Source organism: Petaurus breviceps, unplaced genomic scaffold, assembly GCF_028583685.1.
Source record: "Petaurus breviceps papuanus isolate PSGF00001 unplaced genomic scaffold, PetGlider_PUasm1.0 138, whole genome shotgun sequence".
Lineage (NCBI taxonomy): Eukaryota > Metazoa > Chordata > Mammalia > Diprotodontia > Petauridae > Petaurus > Petaurus breviceps.
The window spans coordinates 29,611,864-29,635,308 of NW_027185694.1; the positions used below are offsets into that span (position 1 = coordinate 29,611,864).

At 39.9% G+C, this 23,445-nt stretch overlaps 1 protein-coding gene across 1 annotated transcript in view; it reads right to left on the bottom strand.

Moving 5' to 3' along the window:
• The window catches only part of ABCA3 (ATP binding cassette subfamily A member 3), a 119,261-nt gene that overhangs the window by 17,985 nt on the left and 77,831 nt on the right, over positions 1 to 23,445 (bottom strand). The window contains exons 13-23 of the mRNA XM_069063198.1: positions 22,173 to 22,327; positions 21,696 to 21,851; positions 21,022 to 21,232; positions 20,261 to 20,411; positions 13,226 to 13,324; positions 10,044 to 10,230; positions 7,782 to 8,085; positions 2,714 to 2,987; positions 2,319 to 2,523; positions 1,233 to 1,452; positions 411 to 569 (exon numbers count right to left, since the gene is read on the bottom strand). Coding sequence (XP_068919299.1) covers positions 411 to 569; positions 1,233 to 1,452; positions 2,319 to 2,523; positions 2,714 to 2,987; positions 7,782 to 8,085; positions 10,044 to 10,230; positions 13,226 to 13,324; positions 20,261 to 20,411; positions 21,022 to 21,232; positions 21,696 to 21,851; positions 22,173 to 22,327 — 2,121 coding nt within the window. The remainder of the gene's footprint in view (positions 1 to 410; positions 570 to 1,232; positions 1,453 to 2,318; positions 2,524 to 2,713; positions 2,988 to 7,781; positions 8,086 to 10,043; positions 10,231 to 13,225; positions 13,325 to 20,260; positions 20,412 to 21,021; positions 21,233 to 21,695; positions 21,852 to 22,172; positions 22,328 to 23,445) is intronic.

The following is a 23,445-nucleotide window of genomic DNA, read 5'->3' on the forward strand; positions in this document are numbered from 1 at the left end:
CTGGACCAAAAACTCTCAAATTACAAATGAGGAAACTGAGGTCCAGAGACGGGTAATGATTTGTCCACAATGACATAGTAAGCAACAAAAAAGTCTTCTGACTCCAAATCCAGTGCTCTATCCATGATACTATGCTGCTTTTCTTACTCATGGCCTATAAAGCTTAGCACACCTTGGGTTTGGGAAAGAAATATATTGTCCTGGAGTAATATATTTCATGTGCCTTGAATTTTCCCTGGATCATCTCTTTACAGAGGTAATAACTCCTATGTCTCCTGAGGATGCTCCAGCTCTTTTCCGTCCAAGGAAGATTATAAACTCTCCCCAGTTTATCCTGTGTGCTTTTAAGTATGAAAGGTGGTAAGAAAGGGATTGCTAAGCCAGGAGTTAGAGGAATTCAGGATACTCACTAAATTTCTTGCAGTTATGGGCTGCAATCTCAGAAGATGTACAGTATCTCTTAGTCTCATAGTTTTCAAAAAAGTTGCTGATTGACATTCCTAGGCTATGACTGGGCAATGCCAGGAACACCATATCCAAGGTTTTAGAAAGTTGCAACAATTTTAGACCTGTAATGGAAATGTGATAGATTAGTTTACTGTGCAACAAGCCCATCTTTCCCAGGATAGCCAAACAAGGCTAGTGCAATAACGCTGAAGTCATAGACATTCCCTGCACAGCAATAGTCCTTTCTCATCATTCCATGTGAAAACAACAATGTTACTCTGGGAATTCCTCAAAATGAACTAGGGTTATCAAACTATTCAACTCTGTATCTTTCACTCATATTGTCAATCTGCCTTACTTCAGGCCCAGAAGCCAAAAATTATCTCTGGCCTAAAAACACTGGATACACTCCGAGGTTGCCTTGAACATTCCTCCTCAAACCAGAGAAAACAGGTTGTCTGGGAGGAAATAGCAACAATTCCTCCAAGCACTAATCTAAAATGTTTCCAAAGTTACATGACTACAGGATGGGAAGAGGGGATGCCGAGGTAGCTACACCCAAATAGCCTATTTTCCTAATTCAATGTCAGCATGTCTGATTTAGCTCCAGCATCAGACTGAAAGATTTATGAAAAGCGGAGACTTTCACTGACATCTCAGGAATTGTCTTCTTAATGACAATCTCCATTCATGAGCCTACCTCTCCTCACATGTTTGTTATCTGGAGAGGGGATCACTATGTGTCTGCTAGGGGGAGGGATTGTAACAAATTCAATGTCCCCCACCTGGCATACGCAAGATGCTGATGATGAGAAAGGTGGCAAGGCCTGAGAGGATGTTGAATATGCTAAGTCTGGTGTAGGCGGCTGCAGCTCCAGAGAAAAAGAAGCTCATAAGGTACATAAGGGGGATGATGGACCAACCATAGAGCATTAAAATCATCCAAGCATCTGCAAGGTGGTTATCCTGGGTGAACACTTCCACATCAAAGGCTCTGAACACCACCTACACCACAGAGACATATTTGAAAGGGAGATGTGGAGAAAAGGGTGACAAAAAAAACAAGGAATTAGCTCATAACATCAGGAAGAAAAAACAGGAAAGCACTGTTTCAAGTACCTTTTAGAATAGATACAGAACTCCTTAATCTCCCCCCAAAACTGACACATTAGCAGTAAAACAGATGTGCTCATGTTCTCTTTACTAAAGGAGTCTAAGGATGACAGGTCTCAAGACAACCTTTATCTTAGTTTAAGAACATTCTCTGTCTTCTCTTTGGAAAGAGTCAGAGGACAGATGCTTTAACTTGTGAAGATTCCCCTAGTAACACCAGGCTGGGACAGCTTCACAGGTACCAAAGACAGAGGGACTGAGGCCTACAGAAGATTACTGTTTCTGCAGGCCCCGGGAAACTGAGGCAAGGAGTTTCTAAGGTTGCTTCATCTGCAATCAGGTTCCTTGGATGGATTAGTGCCTGGGTACCAATGGCCAAAGGAGAAGGATTTATATGATGAACACAAAAAGGCAAAGGAAAACAACACTGAATAACTTTGGAAGTCTGATCAACACAAGGTTCAGTAGTGATGTCAGAGGACCAATAGAGAGGCAAGTCTGCTATTTCATAGCAGAGAGGTGATAGACTACAGGGGCAGACTGAGAAATCTGGCCAATGTATGGATTTGTTTAGCTTGATTGTATTTATTAGTCACAAGGAAAAGTTCTATTTGGCGGAGAATCACTGGAAAGTAACAGTGATAACCAAACAAGAAAAGAGCATCAAATAAAACACTTAAAAAGTAAATAAAAACAAAAATAAATCTCCTATGCTGTGTAGGAGAGAGGGTTTAACTGACATATTATTCCAAGCTCACCAGTAGCAGGGAACAGGAGATAAGGAAGGTCAGAAGATCCCACAGCAGGGCAGAAAGCCAAAAATGAATGACATAGACTCCACTGACAAGTTGAATGTGCTTTGCCTTCATGTCTCTTTCAATGACTGCCAGGATGGAAAATGTACTGGCCAAGAAAGCCATGCTGAAGAGCAAATTAAGAGCTAGGTGAAATCCTGTGTGGCCCCTGCAGGAGACAGAATGGGTAGAGAGGAGAGCTCTCAGCACATCCAGTTAGAAGAAAAGAGCCATTTTCTTTAGCAGCTACACTCCAGAACATGACCTACTAACAAAAAAGTTAAAGCCAGCTGGGCAGGGGGAGGCAATCATGGAACGAAAGCCTTGGCCCTGGGTGAAACCAAGGTTCACATACTTACTCTTTGGTTTGTTCTGTCGTGGCCTGGCCGGCACCTCGGGGCTGAGGGTAGTTGGAGACGGTAATGGAGGCGCTAGGACCAGAAAGCAGCTTGAACAGAATATTGTCCACAACGGCCAGGGCAGTGGCAGGAGAATGGTAGGCTTGGTTGTTGAACAGAGCAGTGATAACCGTCTGGTCTCTGATGTCTTTGAAGGAAGCTGCCACAAGGCATCGTTCATTAAAGCCTTCACCTTCCACCGAGGCCCTAAAAATCAGGAACTCTTCCAAATCACCTTGCATGGGGAAGCAGCAGGCAATTAAATTCAATTAAATAGATATTTATTAAGCACCTACTAAATGCAAAGCCTTATTTTAAGCACTGAAGGAGATACAAAGATATATTAGAATTTCTGTTCTCAAAGTGCTTACAAGGGGGCGGCCAGGTAGCACAGCGAGTAAGAGCACCGGCTCCAGTGTTGAGAAGACCTGGAGATCAAATCCGGGCTGAGACACTCAGCACCACACCCAGAAATAACTGGCCGTGTAACCTTGAGCAAGTTACTTAACCCCGATTGCTTAGAAAAAAAATAATCAAAGAGCTTACAAGGTAAGAGTGTATGTGTTGTATGGAGGGAGGAGAGATGGACTACATATGACTACAATATACAGAATACAGACTATAGAAAGGGTGTCAAGTGCTACTAGAGTTTTGAGGAAAGGTACTTTTTTTTTTTTTTTTTTGCCTTTTGGAGGGCAATTGGGGTTAAGTAACTTGCCCAAGGTTACACGGCTGGTTTTTTTGTGTGGGTGTTAAGTGTTTGAGGCCAGAACCGAACTCCAGTCCTTCTGACTCTGGGGCTGGCGCTTTACTCACTGCACCACCTAGCCGCCCCAGAAAGGTACTTTTTAATGGGAAGAAATGAGGAAAGCTTCATAGAGGAGGAAGTATTTGGACTGGGTCTTGAAGTAAGTATCAGTAAGCTTGCAGTGGGTGATTGGGAAGTGTGGCGGAGATGGAAGGGTATAGGGCATAAAGCTGAGAAATCATGGGACATGTTAGGGGGAGGAGTAAAAAAAAGGGAAAAATATGAAATAAGGCTGCTGTTATTGGTTGGTGCTGTTTTTTGAGGTTATTGAATGCCAGACTAAGGCACTGAGACTTTATTTAGTAGGTAATAGGATAAGTGGCTCAGTAGATAAGAGTGAAGTCTGGAGCTAGGAAGATTCTTTTTTCTGAGTTCAAATCTGGCCTTCAACACTAGCTATGTGACCCTGGGCAAGTTACTTAAGTCTCTTTGCCTTAGTTTCCTCATCTGTAAAATATGCTAGAGAATGAAATGGCAAACCACTCCTGTATCTTTGCCAAGAAAATCCCAAATGGGGTCACAAAGAGTCAGACATGACTGAAATGACTCAACAACAAAAATATCATTGATATTCTAAGCAACACAGTGACGTGAGATATGGACATGAGGATGCTTAATCTGGCATCAGTGTGAAGGATTATGGAACTGGAGATGAAGATACCAGTTAGAATGCTATTGTGCAGTAATGAAGACAAGAGGCAATGAGAGCCTGGTCAGAAATGATGGGAACCATGGGAGTGGGAAGAAGAGGGCAGGTGGGAGAGATCCTTTGAAGACAGAATAACAGAATGTGGCAGCTGGTGTGCTACATTTTAGAAAAGATACTGTTAAACTGGAGAAACATCTAGATCACAGTATGGTCAAGAGCTGAGTTCATGGAAAAACATATTTATAGTTTCATAAGTGGGTTTAAGAACTCTTATCTGAAGAAATGCTTGTTGAATTTAATTGAATGATGTCAATGTGAAGGGAGGTGATTAGTGGCAGGCATTGGGTAGGGCTCTGACCTTAGCACTATTCTATTCAACACTTTTTATCAATAATGATAAAAATATACACTATATGCTTATCAAAATCTGCAGCTACACCAAAAACTATGAGGGACAGCTGGCACTGGGAGACAGAATCAGGATCCAGAATCATGTTGACAGGTTGGAAATTGAGAGATTTCATAGGAATTTAAGTTTTCTTAAAAATGGACTACAAAGGTACAGGATGACCTTGCTAAGTCATGTGAAAAACTCACAGGTTATTACAAGCATTAATACAGATATGAGCAAGACTAATGTTTTAAACTTAAGATCCCCAACCTTTCCTCATGAGGGGTCTCTGACTTCCTCATATTTATATGATCATCAAAAGGGATGTGTGTGTGTGTGTGCATGCCCATATGAGCATGCACAGCAAGTGCTATAAATGTAAGTTCTTGATGGAATTACTAAGCAATGACAATTGAACATCAACCAGGTAAGGCTCAGAGACCCTGATTGATCAGTTGGGGCTCTGTACTGGGGAGGCAAAAGCAAGCAGATGGGTGCCTAGAAAAGGATACTCAACTATTACCTTTCAAAATATAAAATGCTTATTTTCACTCAATGCTTTCAATGATGCCTCAAAGCCACTAAATCATATCAAGGTATCTCATCCACCTTCTCCAGTAAAAGACTAAGAGAAGAGGGTGGCATTTTGCTTTTAGCTTTTTTTTTTCCTTTTTGGAGGGCAATTGGGGTTAAGCGACTTGCCCAAGGTCACATGGCTAGTTTTTGTGTTGTGTCTGAGGCCAGATTTGAACTCAGGTCCTCCTGACTCCAGGGCTGGTGCTCTACTCACTGTGCCACCTAGCCACCTCTGTTTCTTTTTCTTGGTTCTTTTTGATGTTTTTTTTCTCATTTATTTTTCCATAGGAAACTTATGATTTCATATGATTCTATGAGTCTATGAGTCTATGGGCATTTTAACTGGCACTGTGTTAAAGCTATAGTTTGAGAAGCACTTACATTTTTTTTTACCATATTTGCTCAACTCACCCATGAAAAGGGAAAAGTTTTCTCTTGTTCGGTTCCTCCTTTATGTCTGTCATAATCAGTTTGAGGCTGTTTTCATGTAATTTGCATGTCTTGATAAATCAACGTCTAAATATTTGATGCCCCCATGCCTCTGCTGCTGTTTCATCCTGAAACTTCCCCGGGGGCTGGGGAGGGGGGAGCTCCTTACCTTGGAACATCCAACCACTTCTACAGCTTTCTCAACCTGCAATATCCCTGTGCAACACCCAACCCCTTCTGTTGGTGAGTTCCTCCTAGAGCCTTCCCTTTTGTGGAGGGATCCAAGCCAGCCTCCATTCCCCCTCTTGGCTCTGTCCTTGACTTCTGGATTTCTAAACCATGCCTCTGAACCGAGCACCTTCATTTTTATCTCTGTTGGCCCCCACTCCTACTTTCCCCCATAGAATGTATGTACCTCAAAGGCAGAGACTGTCTTTCTTTTTGTTTTTATCTATATTTCCAGAGTTTAGGACAGTGCCTGGTACATGTTGTTTGTCCTTTGTTTCAAAGAGGACCAATAGCATCAGGTGATGTCCTGACTTGCAAGTGAATTGGATTTAAGTGAGGCAGAGTTGCACAAAGTCATCTTTCTCTTCCAGTCATCAAAGTCCACAGGCACAACAAAAATCGAGATGACCGGTGCTGGTCTGGGATGCAGTGGATGACCTTAGTGTCTCTGAAGTCTGACTAAGCTCCATGCACTCCACAGCACCTGTTTCAGCACCTTCATGGCCAACGGAACTCTGTTCTCATCCGCTCATTCCACTGGTGAAGTCCACATATTTGGGGTAGACATCCCCCTAGCTCACTGTCAGCCTAGCCCACCTGCTAAGATGGTTTATCAGGGTGTGGTCACTGTGCATGCTACAGCTTCTTGGAGCTACAGGTGAGATCGGGGGGAAGGTGGACACCAAACGTGGATGAGCAGCCCCAAAAAGGCTCAGCAAGCCCTGATATCAGAGGTACCAGTCCTCCCTGAACACCCCATACACCTTCCTGGAACACAGTATACAGTAAAAGCCTGTTTCCTGGATATCTGTGCTTGTTTCATCTGGATCATTCCAGAGATTAGCCAGCTTTCCTTCCCTTCTTCATTCCTTCCGTTTGTTGCTACTCTAAAGGGAATTTCTCTTTTTATCAGTTTTCCCTGATTCTTGTTGGAGGTGAAGGTGATTTTTGTGAGCTTAACCTGCTCATTTTAGAGATAAGGAAACTGAAGCCAGAAGCTGAATGACACAAGTAGTTAATGGCAGACTCAAAATTTGAACACAGGTCCCTTAATGACAAATTCAGCACTCTTTTTTTCAATGATCACATAGTCTTTAATTTTTCTCTTTTTATGTTGAGTATTTTCTGGCATTAAATCATCTTATTCTAGTCATAAATTTGGCTTGGTTGTGATAAATTTAAAAAATATTATACCATTCACTATTTAGAAATATTTTATTTAGTATTTTTGCCTTGGCCTATTAATTATATTGGTTTATTATTTTTTCTCCCAATAATTTTGGTGTTTGATATGGATATCAAGGTCATTCTTGCTTCACAGAAGATATAGACAGACAGCTCTTTAGAGGACTGCCTAATTTCTCCAACTGATATCTGATCTATTTAGGTTATCCACTTGTTTTGTTAATTCTGTTCTTTCACATTTCTAAAAATCATTATCAATTTCTTTTAGATTCTCAAACTTATCAGCAAAGAGCTGTGCTTTTAACTTTCAAATTGTTCTTAACATCACATTCCCAAACAGCATATAAAGACAAAGTTTAGCACCTATAAATGTACATCCTTGCACAAAGGATACAAGGTGGGGTGCAAGGGTTTTGGGCCTGGAGTCAGGAGACCTGCCCCAAATCATGGCTCTGACACTTAGTAGCTGTGTGTTCCCAGATAAGCTTGAACCTCCATTTCATCATCTATAAAATAGGGATAATATTGATTGCACTATCCACGTCACAGGGTGGTTGTGAAGCAACAAGTACTTTGCAAACCTTAAACACTACAAAAACATGAGTTAATATTATCATCACTTTCCTGAAATTTACAAGTCTGAAGGCTGCTTATGTTCCCTGCTAATTCTAAATGATTTCTCTTCTCTGCTATGACACCATACACATCCTAACTTTATTCCTTGGCCCCTGGCAGACAGGTCTTGGACACCAGAGGCACTTACCTAACACTTCCCGAGGCACCTGCTTCTCAGCCTGCAGCATATCTTTAAAGCGTTCTGAAAGCTGCTGGTCCAGCTTGGAGGTCCCATAGATGGAAAAGGGCACTACTGTCTGGCCATACTGGTCCAAGGTTAGCTGCAAGATGGGGTCATCTCGAACTGCTGAAGAGTAGTTGATGGCCATTAGGGCCAAGGTGATGCAAGTCAGGGGCACGAGGATCTGTGCCACCAGTATTTTCCAGTTGCGCCAGCTGTACAAGGCCTTCTTTGTGAACATGGCATAGAACTGCTGGCAGTGAAGGTAGAGCTGCAAGAAAAAGATAACAGACTTGGTGTGACAGTAATGGAATATAAAGATTCCCCTGTATTGGCTTGGTTTTCAAATTGATTGTGTTAAAACCCAGAGCTTGTTAATCCCACCTGTGGGATGGACTTGTTGCCGTGAAAAGAGAGACATGAACTGGGAGGAGCTGGTGAGGTAGATTTGGAGAGACAAGAGAGAGGCAGAAGAACTTTTTGGAAGCAGCACCTCGTGGAGGCAGAGAGAGAGACTGAGAGGATTGCTGAGGGCCACTTTGAATTGCCCTGGACTTTTGAGACCTGCCCCCGGAGCTGCCAAGGACTGAGGAGACATGGCTGTTTTGCTGGTACTTTGTCTGTCTGTTTTGATGTTGTTTTGCCAGATTTGTCCACTGGTGAAAGACAGTCCTGTTGTTGAAAAAGTCCTGGAACCTGGCTGTTGGTTCAGAGCTACTGAGACTGTCCTGCCGACAGAGAGTGAATACTGTTCACTGGTGAAGGACAGTGCTGTTGTTGCAGGGGTCTGGGAACCTTTCTGTTGGTTCAGAGCTACTGAGACTGATGTCTCAAGTCAACAAGTCCATCCCACAGGTGTGTAATGAGAATGTAAATTTGTAAGATCTTCCCTGCCCCTAGGCTAAAGTGTACCTGGAGCCTGGGGTGGGAGGCTTGTTTTTCCATAGATAGTTCTTGATTGGCCAGTGAGTCAATAAGGTTGTTACATTCTCTGAGCCAGGAGAAGGCTATATAAGCCCTGATCTGTAGCTTTGTTTTGGGGCTCACTTTGAGAAGTGTTCTGTGATTTGATATGGATTCTGGGAAGCCATTGTCCAGAGCCCCCTGGCTTTGAAAAACCCACATGTTGAAACCCAGATGTTGATTTGGTATGGATGTAATGGTTGGACAGTTTGGAAATCTGTCTACTTGATCTGTTTCTCTGACTTGATAATTCTGTCTGTGTATTCTGAAGTTCGGGGTGCTGACCTTTTTCCCCTGAACTAGGTAAACGATATCTGTTTGACTGATTAAAGTAAGCTTGTTAACCCATTTTGAGTTGCTTTCCTTTATCAAAGCAGATCCAAGAACCTGTGTTGGCAGCAAACCCTGAGGACGCTTGGGGTGCTTGCTGCCACAAGGTGGGATTAACAAGCTCTGGGTTTTAACACAATCAATTTGAAAACCAAGCCAATACAGGGGAATCTTTATATTCCATTACTATCACACTTGGGGTTATAGTGGTTAACAGAGTCAGGCAGGTCCATCCACTCTGGATACTTTGCCAGTTAAGATTTAACTGCAGCTCAGCAGTAGAAAAAAAACACAGGGTACAGAGCATAACTCTGAAGAGAAGCCTTGCAGGGTAAGCTCTGACATGTCTCAGGAGTGCAACCTGCTTATGTCTGTCCAAGGTATTTATTGAAAAGAAAAGAGAATAATTCCTCCTTTGAGGTCACCAGTAGGGATTTAGTAACGTCTTAGACAAAGAGAATGCTTCCTTATATCCATGGAGCACTTTAACATTTTAAAAATGTTTTTGGCACAGAATCTTCCAAAGTATCACACCTGCTCTGTGAGGTGAGCAGAGAAGCTCTTACAATTCTGATCAAAGATGAAGAAACTGGGAATCAGACACGTTAAATGATATTGCTCATGGGTACAAGGCTGAATAAGTGATGGAGCCAGGATTAGAACCCAGACCACCTGAATTCAATGCTCCTTCCAGGACTTTTCTGCAGGAGGATGAGAATGCTTACTGCCCTGGTTAATATGTAAATAGCACTTAGAACTCAAAGAACCTTCTCACCCTCAGGCTACACCACAGAGAAGCCAACATCTCAGATCTACTGAATCTTTCATGGCTGACACTGCTAATATCTCCTTGGATTCATATAGTTTAAACCAAACTGTATCACTTACATCTATCCTGAATTTGCCAGGCTTATGGTGCCAACTAAGAATTCTCACCCTGGTGTTAAATTTGATGGTGGTACAATCTTCCTTGATTAAGGCCCCGATACTGTCGGTGAGATCCATTATTCCGCTGAGGTTGCTATCCATGGCCCAGTCACTTGCCCTTCTCTCATGCTGGTACTGCAAGGCAGGAAGCTGTATGGCTTGGATATCCATGCTGGAATCTACAAGCTTACCGACTCTGGACCAAAAGAGCACAAGACATATTTTTATTATGAATGCAGATAAAATTTGGTATATATGAAATAAGTCAATGGGAAAAATATGAAATTGAACACCAGGCTATTCAGCACTTTCTCCAATGATTAGTTAGCGTTGCCTTCTTTCTATGACTCTCTAGTGTCATTGTGTATCTAGTCATTTACTCAATGCTCCTTACAGCCTAGGCGCCGTGCTGAGCACTGGGGATAAAAAGAAAGGCAAAAGACAGCGTTTGCCCGTGAGGAGCTCACGGGAGGGGGGGGAGGGGCAACACGCAAACAACCACGTACAGACAAGCTCCATGCAGGATAAGCCGCGAATAATCAAGGGGGAGGGAAGAGCTAGAATTAAGGGAGAAGATGGGACTAAAAACCAGGACTTCATAACAGTAATGGTGACTTGAAGATCTTCCCTGTCCCTTAATAAGCCTAAGGGAATTTGGAGATCTTTCCTGTTTTGAAAATATACTCTGTCCTCTAATAGGCTGAATGTAATCACATGGAGCCTATGGTGGGAAGAGTTTGCTGAAGGGTGGAGCACAGCACACAGGAAGCTGGGAGTCAGAGCCAGCTAGATGGTTGGGAGGAGAGTTTGTTTCTGAGGGAGACATTGAGAGTAAATTGTTTGTGAGTAAATATTGGTCTTGTGTTGGTTTGTGGGAAGGGTAAAGGATGCTGTGGCTCTCTGTGCTATTGTGGCTTATTAACTTCTTTGCTTACTGGTTTTGGGATTTAGTTTTCTGGTGTCTGAATATGTGTTTTGCTTCTGTCCTCTATGTGGAGAGTCTGTTATATTTTGGAATTGAGCACCATGCAGGTATATTTATAGTGATCATGGGCACTGTAAATATTGCATTGGTGCTACAGACTTGAAGGAAGCCAGTGGATGGAGATGAAGATGGAGAGCATTTCAGGTGTGGGAAACAACCAGTAGAAATGCTCGGAATCAGGAGATGGAGTATCTTGTTCAAGGAACGGCAAAGAGGCTTGTGTAACTGGATCAAAGACTACATGGGAGTGGTGGGGAGGGGAGGAGAGGTATAAAGAATAGGAAGAATTGAAAGTTGGAGGGAGCAGCTAGGTTAGGAAGGACTTTGAAAGCCAAAGAGTGGCTTTCATGTTTGATCACTAGAATTCACTGAGTAAGGGAGTGGCATGATTGGACCTGCTCTTTAGAAAAATTATTTTGGTGACTAAGAAAAGAATGGACTGAAATGTGGAGAGACTAGTGGCAGGCAGACAAACCAACAAGTTACTGCAATAGCCCATGCATAAAATGATAACGGCCTTCACCAAGGTGGTTGCAGTATCCGAGGAGAGAAAGCAGTGTATTTGAGAGATGTTACAAAGGTGAAATTAAATATAACTAACTCCAGTCTGTCTTCTAAGCTATAGTCTTCCATTATAAATTGCCTATTGGTCATTTTAAACTAGATATTCCCTTGATACCTCAAACTTAACATGTCCAAGTCAGAAATATCTACCCCTACTCCTAAACCTACCCTTTCTCTGAACTTCCTTTTTTTTTGCTTTTAGGAGGGTAATTGGGGTTAAGTGACTTGCCCAAGATCACACGACTAGTTTTTGTGTTAAGTGTCTGAGGCCGGATTTGAACTCAGGTCCTCCTGACTCCAGGGCCAGTGCTCTAATCACTGCGCCACCTAGCCACCCCATTTCCTTATTTCTTTCAAGGGCACCATTATCCTTCTAGTCTCCCAGTGTCATCCTCAACTCACTCTCACTCATTTCACATATCCAATTAATTGCTAAACCTTTTTGTTTCTATCTTCATAACATTCCTCACATGTCTCTTTCTCTCTACTTGAATACTGATCCCTTATTACATTTCCTTTGAACTACTGCAAGAATCTCCTATTTGGTCTCCCTGGTTCAAGTCTCTTTCTACTTTAATCCATCCCCCAGTTTCTAAATTGATTTTCCTAAAGTGAAAATCCGTATCATCTCCCTTCTAAAAAAAAAAAATCCAATGCTTCCTTATTGTCTATAGGATTGTATATAAACTTCACTGTTTGGCATTTAAATCTCTTCCCAGTATGGTCCCTTTCTACCCTTCCAGTCTTCTTACACAGAATGTGACACTTGAGCTAATTCTTTAAAAACAGAAAAATGGGGATTTCAAGAGGCAGAGGGAGATTATTTCAGGAATGGTGGACAGTCTGTGTGAAGGCAAAGAAATGGATCAGATCATTTACTCTTGTTGTCTGGCTTCAATAAGACCTTTCTAAAGGAGACCTAGCTATTAAAAATGTATTTATTCAGTCTAAAGTTTTCAGTCCTCTTCTCATTCATTAATGCAGAAAACTCAATTTGTCCTCAATTAACATCTGAGAGTCAGCCTAATATTTATATAGTATTTAACAGTTTTTCCAACAGAGGGGCAAAGGAGTTATTTTTATTCCCATTTCACACACATTCAAAGAGGTCAAAGTGACCAGAGTTACTAAGTGATTAAACTGACACCAGAACCCAGGTCTTCCGACTTCTGGGGTCCAGTGTATTTTGTACTACACCCTGCTGCAGATGGCTGCAACCAGTGTGAGAATCTTCCAGTTATATTATCAAAGTAATTATTATGTGGTTTAATAATTCTGGGAGAACCAAATGCCAGTTATTAAGTTAGTAATTCTGCCAAGTATTCATCTAGAGAAAAATCTGGATTGTGAAGAAATTCTTCATGAACTTTCTTCTGGAAAAATTATCTGAATTAAAGATTTCATCAAGTATCTGTCATATCATAATATTCACGATAGTCTCTAGAATAAATCTAGGGGAAATTCTACATGTTTTAACCCTAGGCATCAATATTGGACTCCCTAATCAATTTGCCTATCTCTGTTCTAGAGATGGACATTTTAGGATACATTGAAGGGCAGTAATTCTCCTTTGATATTTTAACCACCAATACCTCTAAACTCAAAGTGACCATAACAATAATGTTCAGAGTTAAATACGCACCTAAGGAAGACTTCTTCCATGGTGGTGACAGAAGCACCATAGCTGGCAATGCCTAGCTCTTTCTGTTTTTGTTCCAGTTCAGTAAAGAGAGTTTCAAACCTAGAAGGAGGAAGGGCATAGAATGAAAATGACTAGTTTGGTTGTTCTTTAAAAAAAATCCATTGAAAAGGATAGGTATTTGAATATGTGCGATAGATAAGAAATATGAGCATTTGAGTAAAATAAAACAAACCCAAGACTGTAAACTCTTCATTATTTAGCAATTGTTAGCCCCATTCCAAAAGGTGCATCAGCTTTAACACAGCAATCTTTATACCATCCTTTTCACTTTTCACCTTTTCTGGATGTGTGTAACATGAATTTGTTGGCTTTAGCTGCATTGTTATTGTCAACATGTATAATGTTCTTTCTGATTTTACTTTCTTTGCTCTGTATCACTTTACATATGTATTCTTTTTTTTTTTTTAAAGCAATTGGGGTTAAGTAACTTGCCCAAGGTTACACAGCCAGTTTTTTTTTGTGTGTGTGGGTGTTAAGTATCTGAGGCTGGAACTGATCCCGGGGTCCTCCTGACTCTGGGGCCGGCACTCTTACTCACTGTGCCACCTAGCCGCCCCTACATATGTATTCTTGTATTTCTTTGAATTCTTCACATCTATCATTTCTTTTTGTACAGTTATATCCCATTACATTTATATACCATAATTTGTTCAGTCATTCCTCATTCAGTCATTCCTAAGGCAGCTAGGTAGCTCAGTGGATAGAGCACTGAGCCTGGAGTCAAAAAGACCTGCGTTCAAATCTAACCTCAGATTTTTACCAGCTGTGTGTTCCTGGGCAAATCATTTAACCTGTCTCAGTTTCCTTAATTGTAAAATTGAGATGACAATAGTACCTACCTCTTGGGGCTGTCGTGAGGATAAAATCAGATAATATTTGTAAAGTGTTTAGCAGAGTAACTGGCACATAGTAGGTGACTATACAGATTATAATAATATGTTATATGTTAGAAAATATATTATTAAGCATAATAATATATTATTAAATATAATAATATGCTATTAAATATAATAATAGTTAATAATATATTATTTTATTTTATACCTAGTTTGTTTCTGGTTTGGTTTTATTATTTTTTATTATTATAACTAGAGCTGCTAAGAATTTTTTTTTGCAACAGGTCTTTTTTTTTTTTTTAACTTGTCAATAATCTTCTTGGAATATAGTAACAGCAATGGGACTATTAGGTCAAAGGTTATATACTTTTCCAACTCTTATTATTCCATATAATTCCAGATTGCTTTCCCAAAAAAGTTGGGTCAATTTCACAATTTTACCAGTCATGTTGATAGTATGCTTATTTCATTATAGCTTTGCCAGCACCGAATGCTATTCTTAATTATCTTTGCCAATTTGATAGGGGTGGGATCTCAGAGGTGTTGTGATATGAATTTCTCTGATTATTAGAGATTTTGAATTTTTTGTTGAGATTGAGAGTTTATATTTCTTCTTTTGAGAATTACCTCTTTATATACTTTGACAGCCTATTTGAATCAGCTTCTTATAAATTTTGGATGTCATAGTTTTATCTGAAATACGATAGAAAGTTTTTTTTAATATAATTAAATCTATTTTTAAAAATTTTCTCCAAATCACCCAGAGCTTGTTAACAATTCATCTTTTTTTATACAGTTGCTAAAAATATAATTATCCCTTCTATTCTATTTTTTTTGGGTGTGCCTTAAAAAATATTTGTACTGTTGCCAATTGTGTCCTGGTAAACTTTTTTTTTTTAATTTAAGCAATCGGGGTTAAGTAACTTGCTCAAGGTTACACGGCCAGGTGTTTCTGGGTGGGTGCTAAGTGTCTGAGCCCGGGATTCGATCTCCAGGTCTTCTCAACACTGGAGCCGGTGCTCTTACTCGCTGTGCTACCTGGCCGCCCCCCTGGTAAACTTTTAACAAAACAGTTCTATGGAAAAAAATGTAGCAAGGCAGTGATAAGTTTAATCTTCATTTTTAACATTTTCCCTATCCTTTCTTAAGTCTACAATGTTACTATATGATGGGCTGCAGAGTAAAGAAAGCAGAATCAAAAGAGTATTATACATGTTGATAAGAACCATGCAGTTAAAAACAACAGAACAATAAAGTAAGCCCTCATTTGTAGCATTTGCACATTTCCAAAATGTACACATTCACACTGAAAACTGTTCATATTCACACTGAAAAAAAAAAAAAAGATCAGGTCTTGGGCGCTGGTTTTAATGTGGGCTCCAGCACATTTCTGGCTGTCATTTCAAATGGTGAAAAGTTGGGGTCTGGTCCCAATTTTGTCAGATCACAATCTAGTTTTCTCTGTAATTTTTGGTGAATAATGGAATGCCTTCACTAGAGTTTTGTGGTTCTGTGTCTATCAAAAACTGTGATAACTACACATACCTGGTTTGGGCTTGTTGGTATTTAATATATTCTAAGATCAAAATTTTAAAAAATTAAAAATCAGTATCAGTTTTGGTTGTTTTGGTTTCACAGTATAATTTTAAATCTGAGAACACAATAGAAGGCCCTTCCTTTTTTGCATAATTTCCATTGATATTCTTTTACCTTTTTTCTTCCACATGAACTTTGTTGTTTTGCCTAATTCTATAAAATATGCCATTGAACTATTAATCAGCATTAGCATTAAACCTATTAATTTGAAAAGTATTTTCATATTTGCTACATTAATGTGGACCAATCACAAACACTGACTCTCATAGTTTAATTTTTTGTTTCTATAAAAATTGCTTTATTGTTGATGTGTATAAGTCCTGTGTAGTTCTTAAGTGGTTAATTCCAAGATAATGAGTATATTTTTTTAAAATAAATTTTTATTGCTTAAATATCCTGTGGTATCCCTCTCCCTCATAACTCCCAGAGGGCCACCCCATGTAACAAATAATTTTTAATTAACACCTTTCTACTATCCTTTCCTATTTTTAATAGTAACATGTATATATGCTGATTTTTGTGAATAAATGTTATACCTTGATATTTTGTGGATATCTTTTTTGTTTACTGAGAAAACCCAAGAGAATCATATTATCTGCAAGTAGAGTTATCTTAACCTCTCCTTTTAGCCATGAGTATTCCTTTTTCTTTTTTCTTATTGAGACAGCATTTTTAGGACTATGCCATAAATAATAAAGTGATACTGTTTTTAAACTTGCTCTTGAGTTAAAATCAATGTCTTTTATGTTAAAGAAAATTCTTCTGTTTTTGGTGTCTTTAACATGATGTTTTATCAAAGGCTTTTTCTAAATTTATTGATAAATCCTTTCTTGTCAATGATTATGTAAATTATTTTCCTAATATCAAAGTATCCGTTTGGTCCTAGTATAAATTCTATCTGATCATAAAGAATCAATTTTTTTGGAGAAATTTTGCTGTCTTCTTTTTTTACTGAGTAGAGGTGAACCTGGGTTCTTAAAGGCTATGCCAGAGGAAGGCACAACTCTTGTAGCTTTGACTATGCCAGAGGGGCTTCAAAGTGTGGTCCTGGTAATAATACTATGTCTATTTTCCAAGGAATAGTTTTTGTAAAAGTAGGAGGTTCATAGTAAGTAGGATAAATGCCTTGTTAGGAATTCTTTGGCTATTGTGCCCATGAAAAGAAGGAAAATACAAGATGGTCCTTAGCCCTGTGGGGCTCTTATCTGCTTCTTCAATGGCAGGGACTGAGCTGCGGAAAATGAGGCAAAAGATGCTAAAAAGTACACAATAAAAGTACCATCTTTAAATATTAACTGTATTCTAAATGTGAGGTTCTTGTGAGAAGCTAAGTCTATGCATTATTAAGGGAAATTAACTACAACAATCCTAATAATCGTTTTAAAAATAAAACTCTTAAGACAGAAAGAAGTTGCTATTAAATGGAAGGATAGTCAGTCAATAAACTTTTTTTTTCTTTAAAGAATGGCTTAAGCTTCTTGCCATAAATTTCAGTATGATATAATGGTTTTGTTATCACCTTTTTAAAAACAATTAAAATTTTGGGTTTTTTTTTTTGCTTTTTCAAGGGGGGAAGGCAGGGCAATTGGGGTTAAGTGATTTGCCCAAGGTCACATGGCTAGTTTTTTGTGTTAAGTGTCTGAGGCCAAATTTGAACTCAGGTCCTCCTGACTCCAGGGCCGGTGCTCTATTCACTGTACCACCTAGCTGCTCCTGTTATCATCTTACATATAATTTTTTATTGCTTCTATAATTAGTTATTGTTCTTTTTTACTCAATCCTTCTTGCCAATTATATTTTAGTCTCCATTTAGGCCTGTATCTTTTTATCACATTTTTGTTATTAATATTCCAGTTGAATGACAGCATGTGAAATTAATGTTGGCAAATTCTCCCTTTTTGTTTATTTCCAAGTTCTTTATGCCCCAGAGTGATAAATTTTTGTAAATGTCTTGTGTATATCTGAACAAAAGTTAAATTGTCTAATAAAGCCATATCAGACCAAATTTTTCTAGCTTTCTTTTCAATTTTATAATTGATTTCATCCTTCTGTTTGATTTATCATACCCTGTGAGATTTTGTATCTTCCACTATTAATATTTTTCTGCCTGAATTCTTTTGTAATTGCTTGTTTCTTGTAAAAGTCCTCATAATGCTCAAACTTTTTTTTTCCAGCTTCTAACAAATCAACTATCCCCTTCCTTCTATATAATGTCTCCTTCAGTTTCTATAAGATTGCTTCTTCCCTCTTGGTCAAACAGGTATATAATACCTTTGGAATTAACTTTCCCTATTCTCCCTGACCCCCTGTATCTAATCAGTTGGCAAGTCATAAATTCTCCTTCCATAACATCTCCTGAAGCAGTCTTCTTTTCTCTTCTAATACAGTCACTAAACCAGTTCAAATCCTCATTATCTCTTTCCTGGATTATTCCAATAGTCTTCAAATAGATCTCCCTGCTTCCAGTCTCTACTCTCCAATCCATCTTCCAACTCAGCTGTCAAAATTATCCTTCTAAAACACAGTTCTGACTGTGTCATTCCTCTGTTCCATCCTACCTTATAAACTGGCCTCACATTTCCCTCTGCACATTCTAGAGTCCAGCCTAACTGGTCTGTTTTACTTACTGTTCCCTGAACACTACATTCTAATTCCTGCTTGCATGCTTCTCAACAGGCTCTTCCTCACATTGTGGGTGCATCCCCTTCCTTTTCTTGGCATGCCTTCAAGGCTCACCTCACTTGCCACCTTTCCTGAACCCCTTAGGAATCTGGGCTCTTTCCTTTCTCAAATTAACTTCTGTTTATTTATCTGCGGAAATACTGTATCCTTCCAGTAGAAAGGAAACTTCATTGGGGCAGGGACCTGAGTTCTGTTTGGTCTTTGCACCCCCTCCACCCAAGCCTAGCACAGTGACTAGCACACAGAGGGACAGAGGGTGCAGGCTAAATGCTTGTTGAACATGGCTTGGTTCTTCAAGTTGTTGATATTTGTAAGTTTCTCTTTAGCCACTGATGACAGAGCTATCATGATAAGACCTAGTCCTTTCTCTCTCTCTCTCTCTCTCTCTCTCTCTCTCTCTCTCTCTCTCTCTCTTTTTGGGCTTTTTTGGAGGGGGGAAAGCAGGGCAATTGGGGTTAAGTGACTTGCCCAAGGTCACACAGCTAGTAAGTGTCTGAGGCGAGATTTGAACTCAGGTCCTCCTGACTCCAGGGCTGGTACTCTATTCACTGCACCAGTCCTTTCTCTATCCACATCAGAACCTCCTTCACTTAGTCATTATCCAATTTGATCTACTTTATGTTGGGGCAAACTTCAATCCTTGGGCCATTCCTGAAGATGACTTGTGATTTCTCCCTTCTGGTAACATCTTCAGTATCTCCTAGACCAGAGTATTTCATGTGTGGAAGATTTTTTTCCCTGCTGTTTATTTAATTTCTTGTTCTTTTCTTTTTCTTACATAAAAGACCATTCTCTTTTCATACTCTTTAGTTGTTCTCCTTTAATCTTTTCCCCCTTTAATTTAATACTCATGGGGGTAGATGGGGTGGACTGTGGAGTGGGACTCTCTGTAATCTCTTACCCCACCAATTTTTCAGAGCTCAATTTAAGTAGTTGTTCAGATACTATCTTTGGCATCTGATATCTTTACGTTTTTTTTTTTTAAAGCAATCGGGGTTAAGTAACTTGCTCAAGGTTACATGGCCAGTTATTTCTGGGTGTGGTGCTAAGTATCTGAGCCCGGATTTGAACCCCAGGTCATCCCAACACTGGAGCTGGTGCTCTTACTTGCTGAGCCACCTGGCTGCCCCTTATCTTTACATTCTTGTAAGACTGAGCATCCAAAGTGTCCCTTTGAAGCATATAAGCACAATGCTTATATGGTCACTGTAAACCCAAAGGTGCTAATGAACAAGTCACTAATGAACAAATCCCCTTTGGGGATTTCAGATCTAGGGTAGGTATGATAGTTTATGGAAAAGTTAACATTAGATTATGTAATCAGGAAGGAAATAAAGCACATTTGAAAAATAATCCATTTGGAACTGCCCTTTAAAAATGACTGCACTGACTAAATTAGAAGGCAAGGGATCCAAGCTTTCCCCAAGGTGGATACTACAAAAGGTGGAGAAGTGCTTTGCTTCAAAGTCTGATCTCATGACCAAAGGGAGTTTTGCGAGTTTGACAACGTCCTGATTCATCGTACGTTACATATGGATGACAACTGAAGTTCTAAATATTCTTTACAATGGACAAAATACTTCTTTGGGGGAACCTGGTGGTCTTTGTGTACTAGGGATGTTCCTATTACTCTCCTATGAATTCCCCAAGGTTATCTGTGTTCCAGTGTTTTGGTAAGAGTTCTTTTCATGGTGGGAATTTCCTGACTGCTCATACTATGCATGTGGTGGCAATGTAAGTAACCAAGAGGTCACAGGCCCTGGCCTATCAGAACTCATCTATTACAACTGAGGAATCCAGAAAACAATTGCAGATGCTGAGCAAACAGAAGACATCAGTCTAGAACTCTCTGGATCCATACCGATATGCACTCTCTTTGGGGAGGATAAACGATAATTCAGCTCCAACGTTGCTCTCCAAAATGGCATTTGGTATGTGATGATAAACCAGACGAGAAATGTCACTGGTATTACAATGAAGTTCCTTCACTATGATCATATGATACCCTGCACCTGAAAGAAACCATTTAAAAGACTGGATGAAACCAGGTGGGTTTTTATAGTTTTCTTCCCTAGGCTGCACCTGGCCTTAAGTTGCTTTGATTGGGTTAGCTCCATGCGAGATGAGACAGACAACCTTCCACAGTCTGATTGCATTCATAAAGAGCTCAGTATTGCTTCTGAGAATCGTCTCCTATTCTTCATAAGAGGGCTTGGGAATGAGTTTGGGGGTGACTGGCTTAATAAAGAAAGAAGGTTGTCAAAATTGTACAACCAAAAAAGTAAGGAAATTCCATTAGATTAATGTACTGAGTGTTAGAGTTGAGAATAAAGGTATCTATAGGGGAAAAATATCCATTCTCTGGCGCATTTACACACTCTCTGAGATAGATTTCTATTAGACATTAATATGTTTTATCTTCACAAATGTTCTACCTAGGACCAAGGATCCAGGACCAAAGAGTGGGAAATTCAGTGTAAGAAAGCCTTTCATTATCAGGTTTCAGAAACTATGTATGAAGTGAACCTAGAAAGTATTTTACTCATTATGCTGGAGATTTGATACTAACTTGGTAATGAGGAAAAGTAGTAGAGACACCCAGTTTTCCTCCCTTGTCCTCACCATATTTATGCTTGAGGAAAAGTGAAGAGCCACAGCATTGCAGGTCCCCCTTGGCCATAATAGCAATTCGGTCCCCCAAAAGGTCAGCCTCATCCATAAAGTGTGTAGTCAGCACAATGGTGCGGTCATTTTTCTGCTGCTGAAGGAGATCCCAGGTGGCTCTCCGTGAAATTGGGTCCATGCCTGAAGTTGGTTCATCTAGCATCACTACCTACAGACCCAAAAGGGACAGTTATAACACTCATCAAATGGTACCATACCACTTACCAGATGAGGTGGGGGTCCTGTTCTGTATGTTCTTCTCCTGTTGGTGGAAATGTTCTTGCCACCATAATGGTCCATTCAGGGGAGTACTGTGAGTTTTACTTAGATACAGCAGGTGATATATATGAGATATATTATCTGTTAGGCATTCACTTTTCAGGCTGAGATAGAGACAGTGGGGCAAGGTCAGATGGCTAAGGATAGACAATAGACCCAGGACTAAACTAGAATTACAGATCCCCTCACTATTATGACCACCCTATACCAACCTAACTAATGACCTGATTGCTCACTGATCATATCTCAGTTGAGTCTTCTTAGGAGGAATGGTCCATACCAGTTCACTTAAGTTTATCAGCTAATATTTTTGCCAGGCTGCAGAGGGGACCTGGTTCCACCCAACACTGTACCTTAGAGCCTCCTATGAGAGCGATGCCAACAGAAACCTTGCGTTTCATTCCTCCACTCAGTGACTTTGAAAGCGAGTGGCGTTTATTCTCCAGATCAAGAATGTTCAAGATATGATTGACTTCCTCAGGACATTTTTGCTCAGATAATCCTTTCATCTATGAGACCAAGTGAAAGAGAGAACTTTTAGACTGGGGCTTTCTGAGGGAAGCCTGACCCAGCATTGTAGAATTGATAGGACACTGGACTTAAAAGTCAGGAGATGTGGGCTCATATACTGCCTCAGAGACAGTCATGTGAAGATGGGTAAGCTACTTAACTATTTACTATCTCCCTTCTACTCCCCCACCTCCTGCCCCTCTCCTATCTCTCTATCTCTTCCCCTCTCTCCATGGTTCTTGGGGACCCTGTGACGGTAGGAATATTGACTACCTCAAGCAGGTGATCAAGACAAAAAAAGATATTTATTTTAGGCTCACCTGAGCATAGAAGTAAAGGTGCTCAGACACTGTCATGTAGTCAAAGAGGACATCATGCTGGGGGCATAAGCCTAGGCTCTTCCTGATCTGAACTATGTCACGTGAGATCTCATACCCATTGATATATGCCCGTCCACTTGTAGGGGGGAAAAGACCTAGGAAGAAGCAGAAGATGACGTAGCACAGCTTTAGTGACATAACAGCTAAATTCACCCCCCGCCCCAGCAGTCAAAGATTAATGTGACTGAGGCTGACTTCTTTGATGATTCTTGCTTGACATGACACTGCTGTCCCAAACCCAGAAATTTCTCACTATCATCAGCTGTTCTTTCCTTGTTCCTTCTTGTCACAGAAGGAGATATTTCTTACTTTTTTCCTAAGACAAAACCTATACCGTATGCTTTTACAAAACAAGCACCTTTTATTCTGAATCAAATAAAATGGGTATTTCCAAGCAGAGTAAAACAGAAAAAGAGGATTACAAATGAAAATGAGAATCTGTCATGTACAGCTTACCTTTCTTTTTAAGTATATGATAAATTCAACATAAAATTTTCAAAGCTGTCCTGTTTATCTGTGATTCTTTTTGCTATTTTCTATGCATTTAAGAATGTTTCAACAATCATCTTTTCTTTCTTCTGTGGTGGGCTATCCTATTCCTAAAATCCCTCCTGACTGCCACCAAATTAAAGCAAAAACAAAACTCTAGTAGCAAATATGAATAATCAAGCAAAACAAACTCCCATATTGTCTGTGTCTGAAAAGTTGTGTCTTTTTCTCGGGTCTATCACCTCTTTGTCAGGATGTGGTCAGCATGCTCTGTCATCAGTCCTCTGGAATTGTGTTTCATCATATCATTGATCAGAGTTCTTAAGTCTTTCAAAGGTATTTGTCTTTACAATGCTGCTGTTATTATATAAATTTTTCTGGTTTACTCTGCATCAGTTAATACAAATCTTCCAAGTTTCTCTGAAACTTTACCTTTAGTAATTTCTTAAGGTGTAATAATATTCCATTACATTCATATACTCTATATGGGTCCCCCCACCCTGTTTCTAGTTCTTTACTACAAAAAAAGAGCTATTATAACGATTTTGAGTCCTTTACTTCTTTCTCTATTCACACTGTGGTACAGGCCTAGTACAGGTTTTTGCACCCTTGATATCACTTCCCTCTCCTTACCTACTTCCTCCAAGACCTAACTCTAGCAGTCACTGCCTCTTCAATCTCTCTCTCTCTCTCTCTCTCTCTCTCTCTCTCTCTCTCTCTCTCT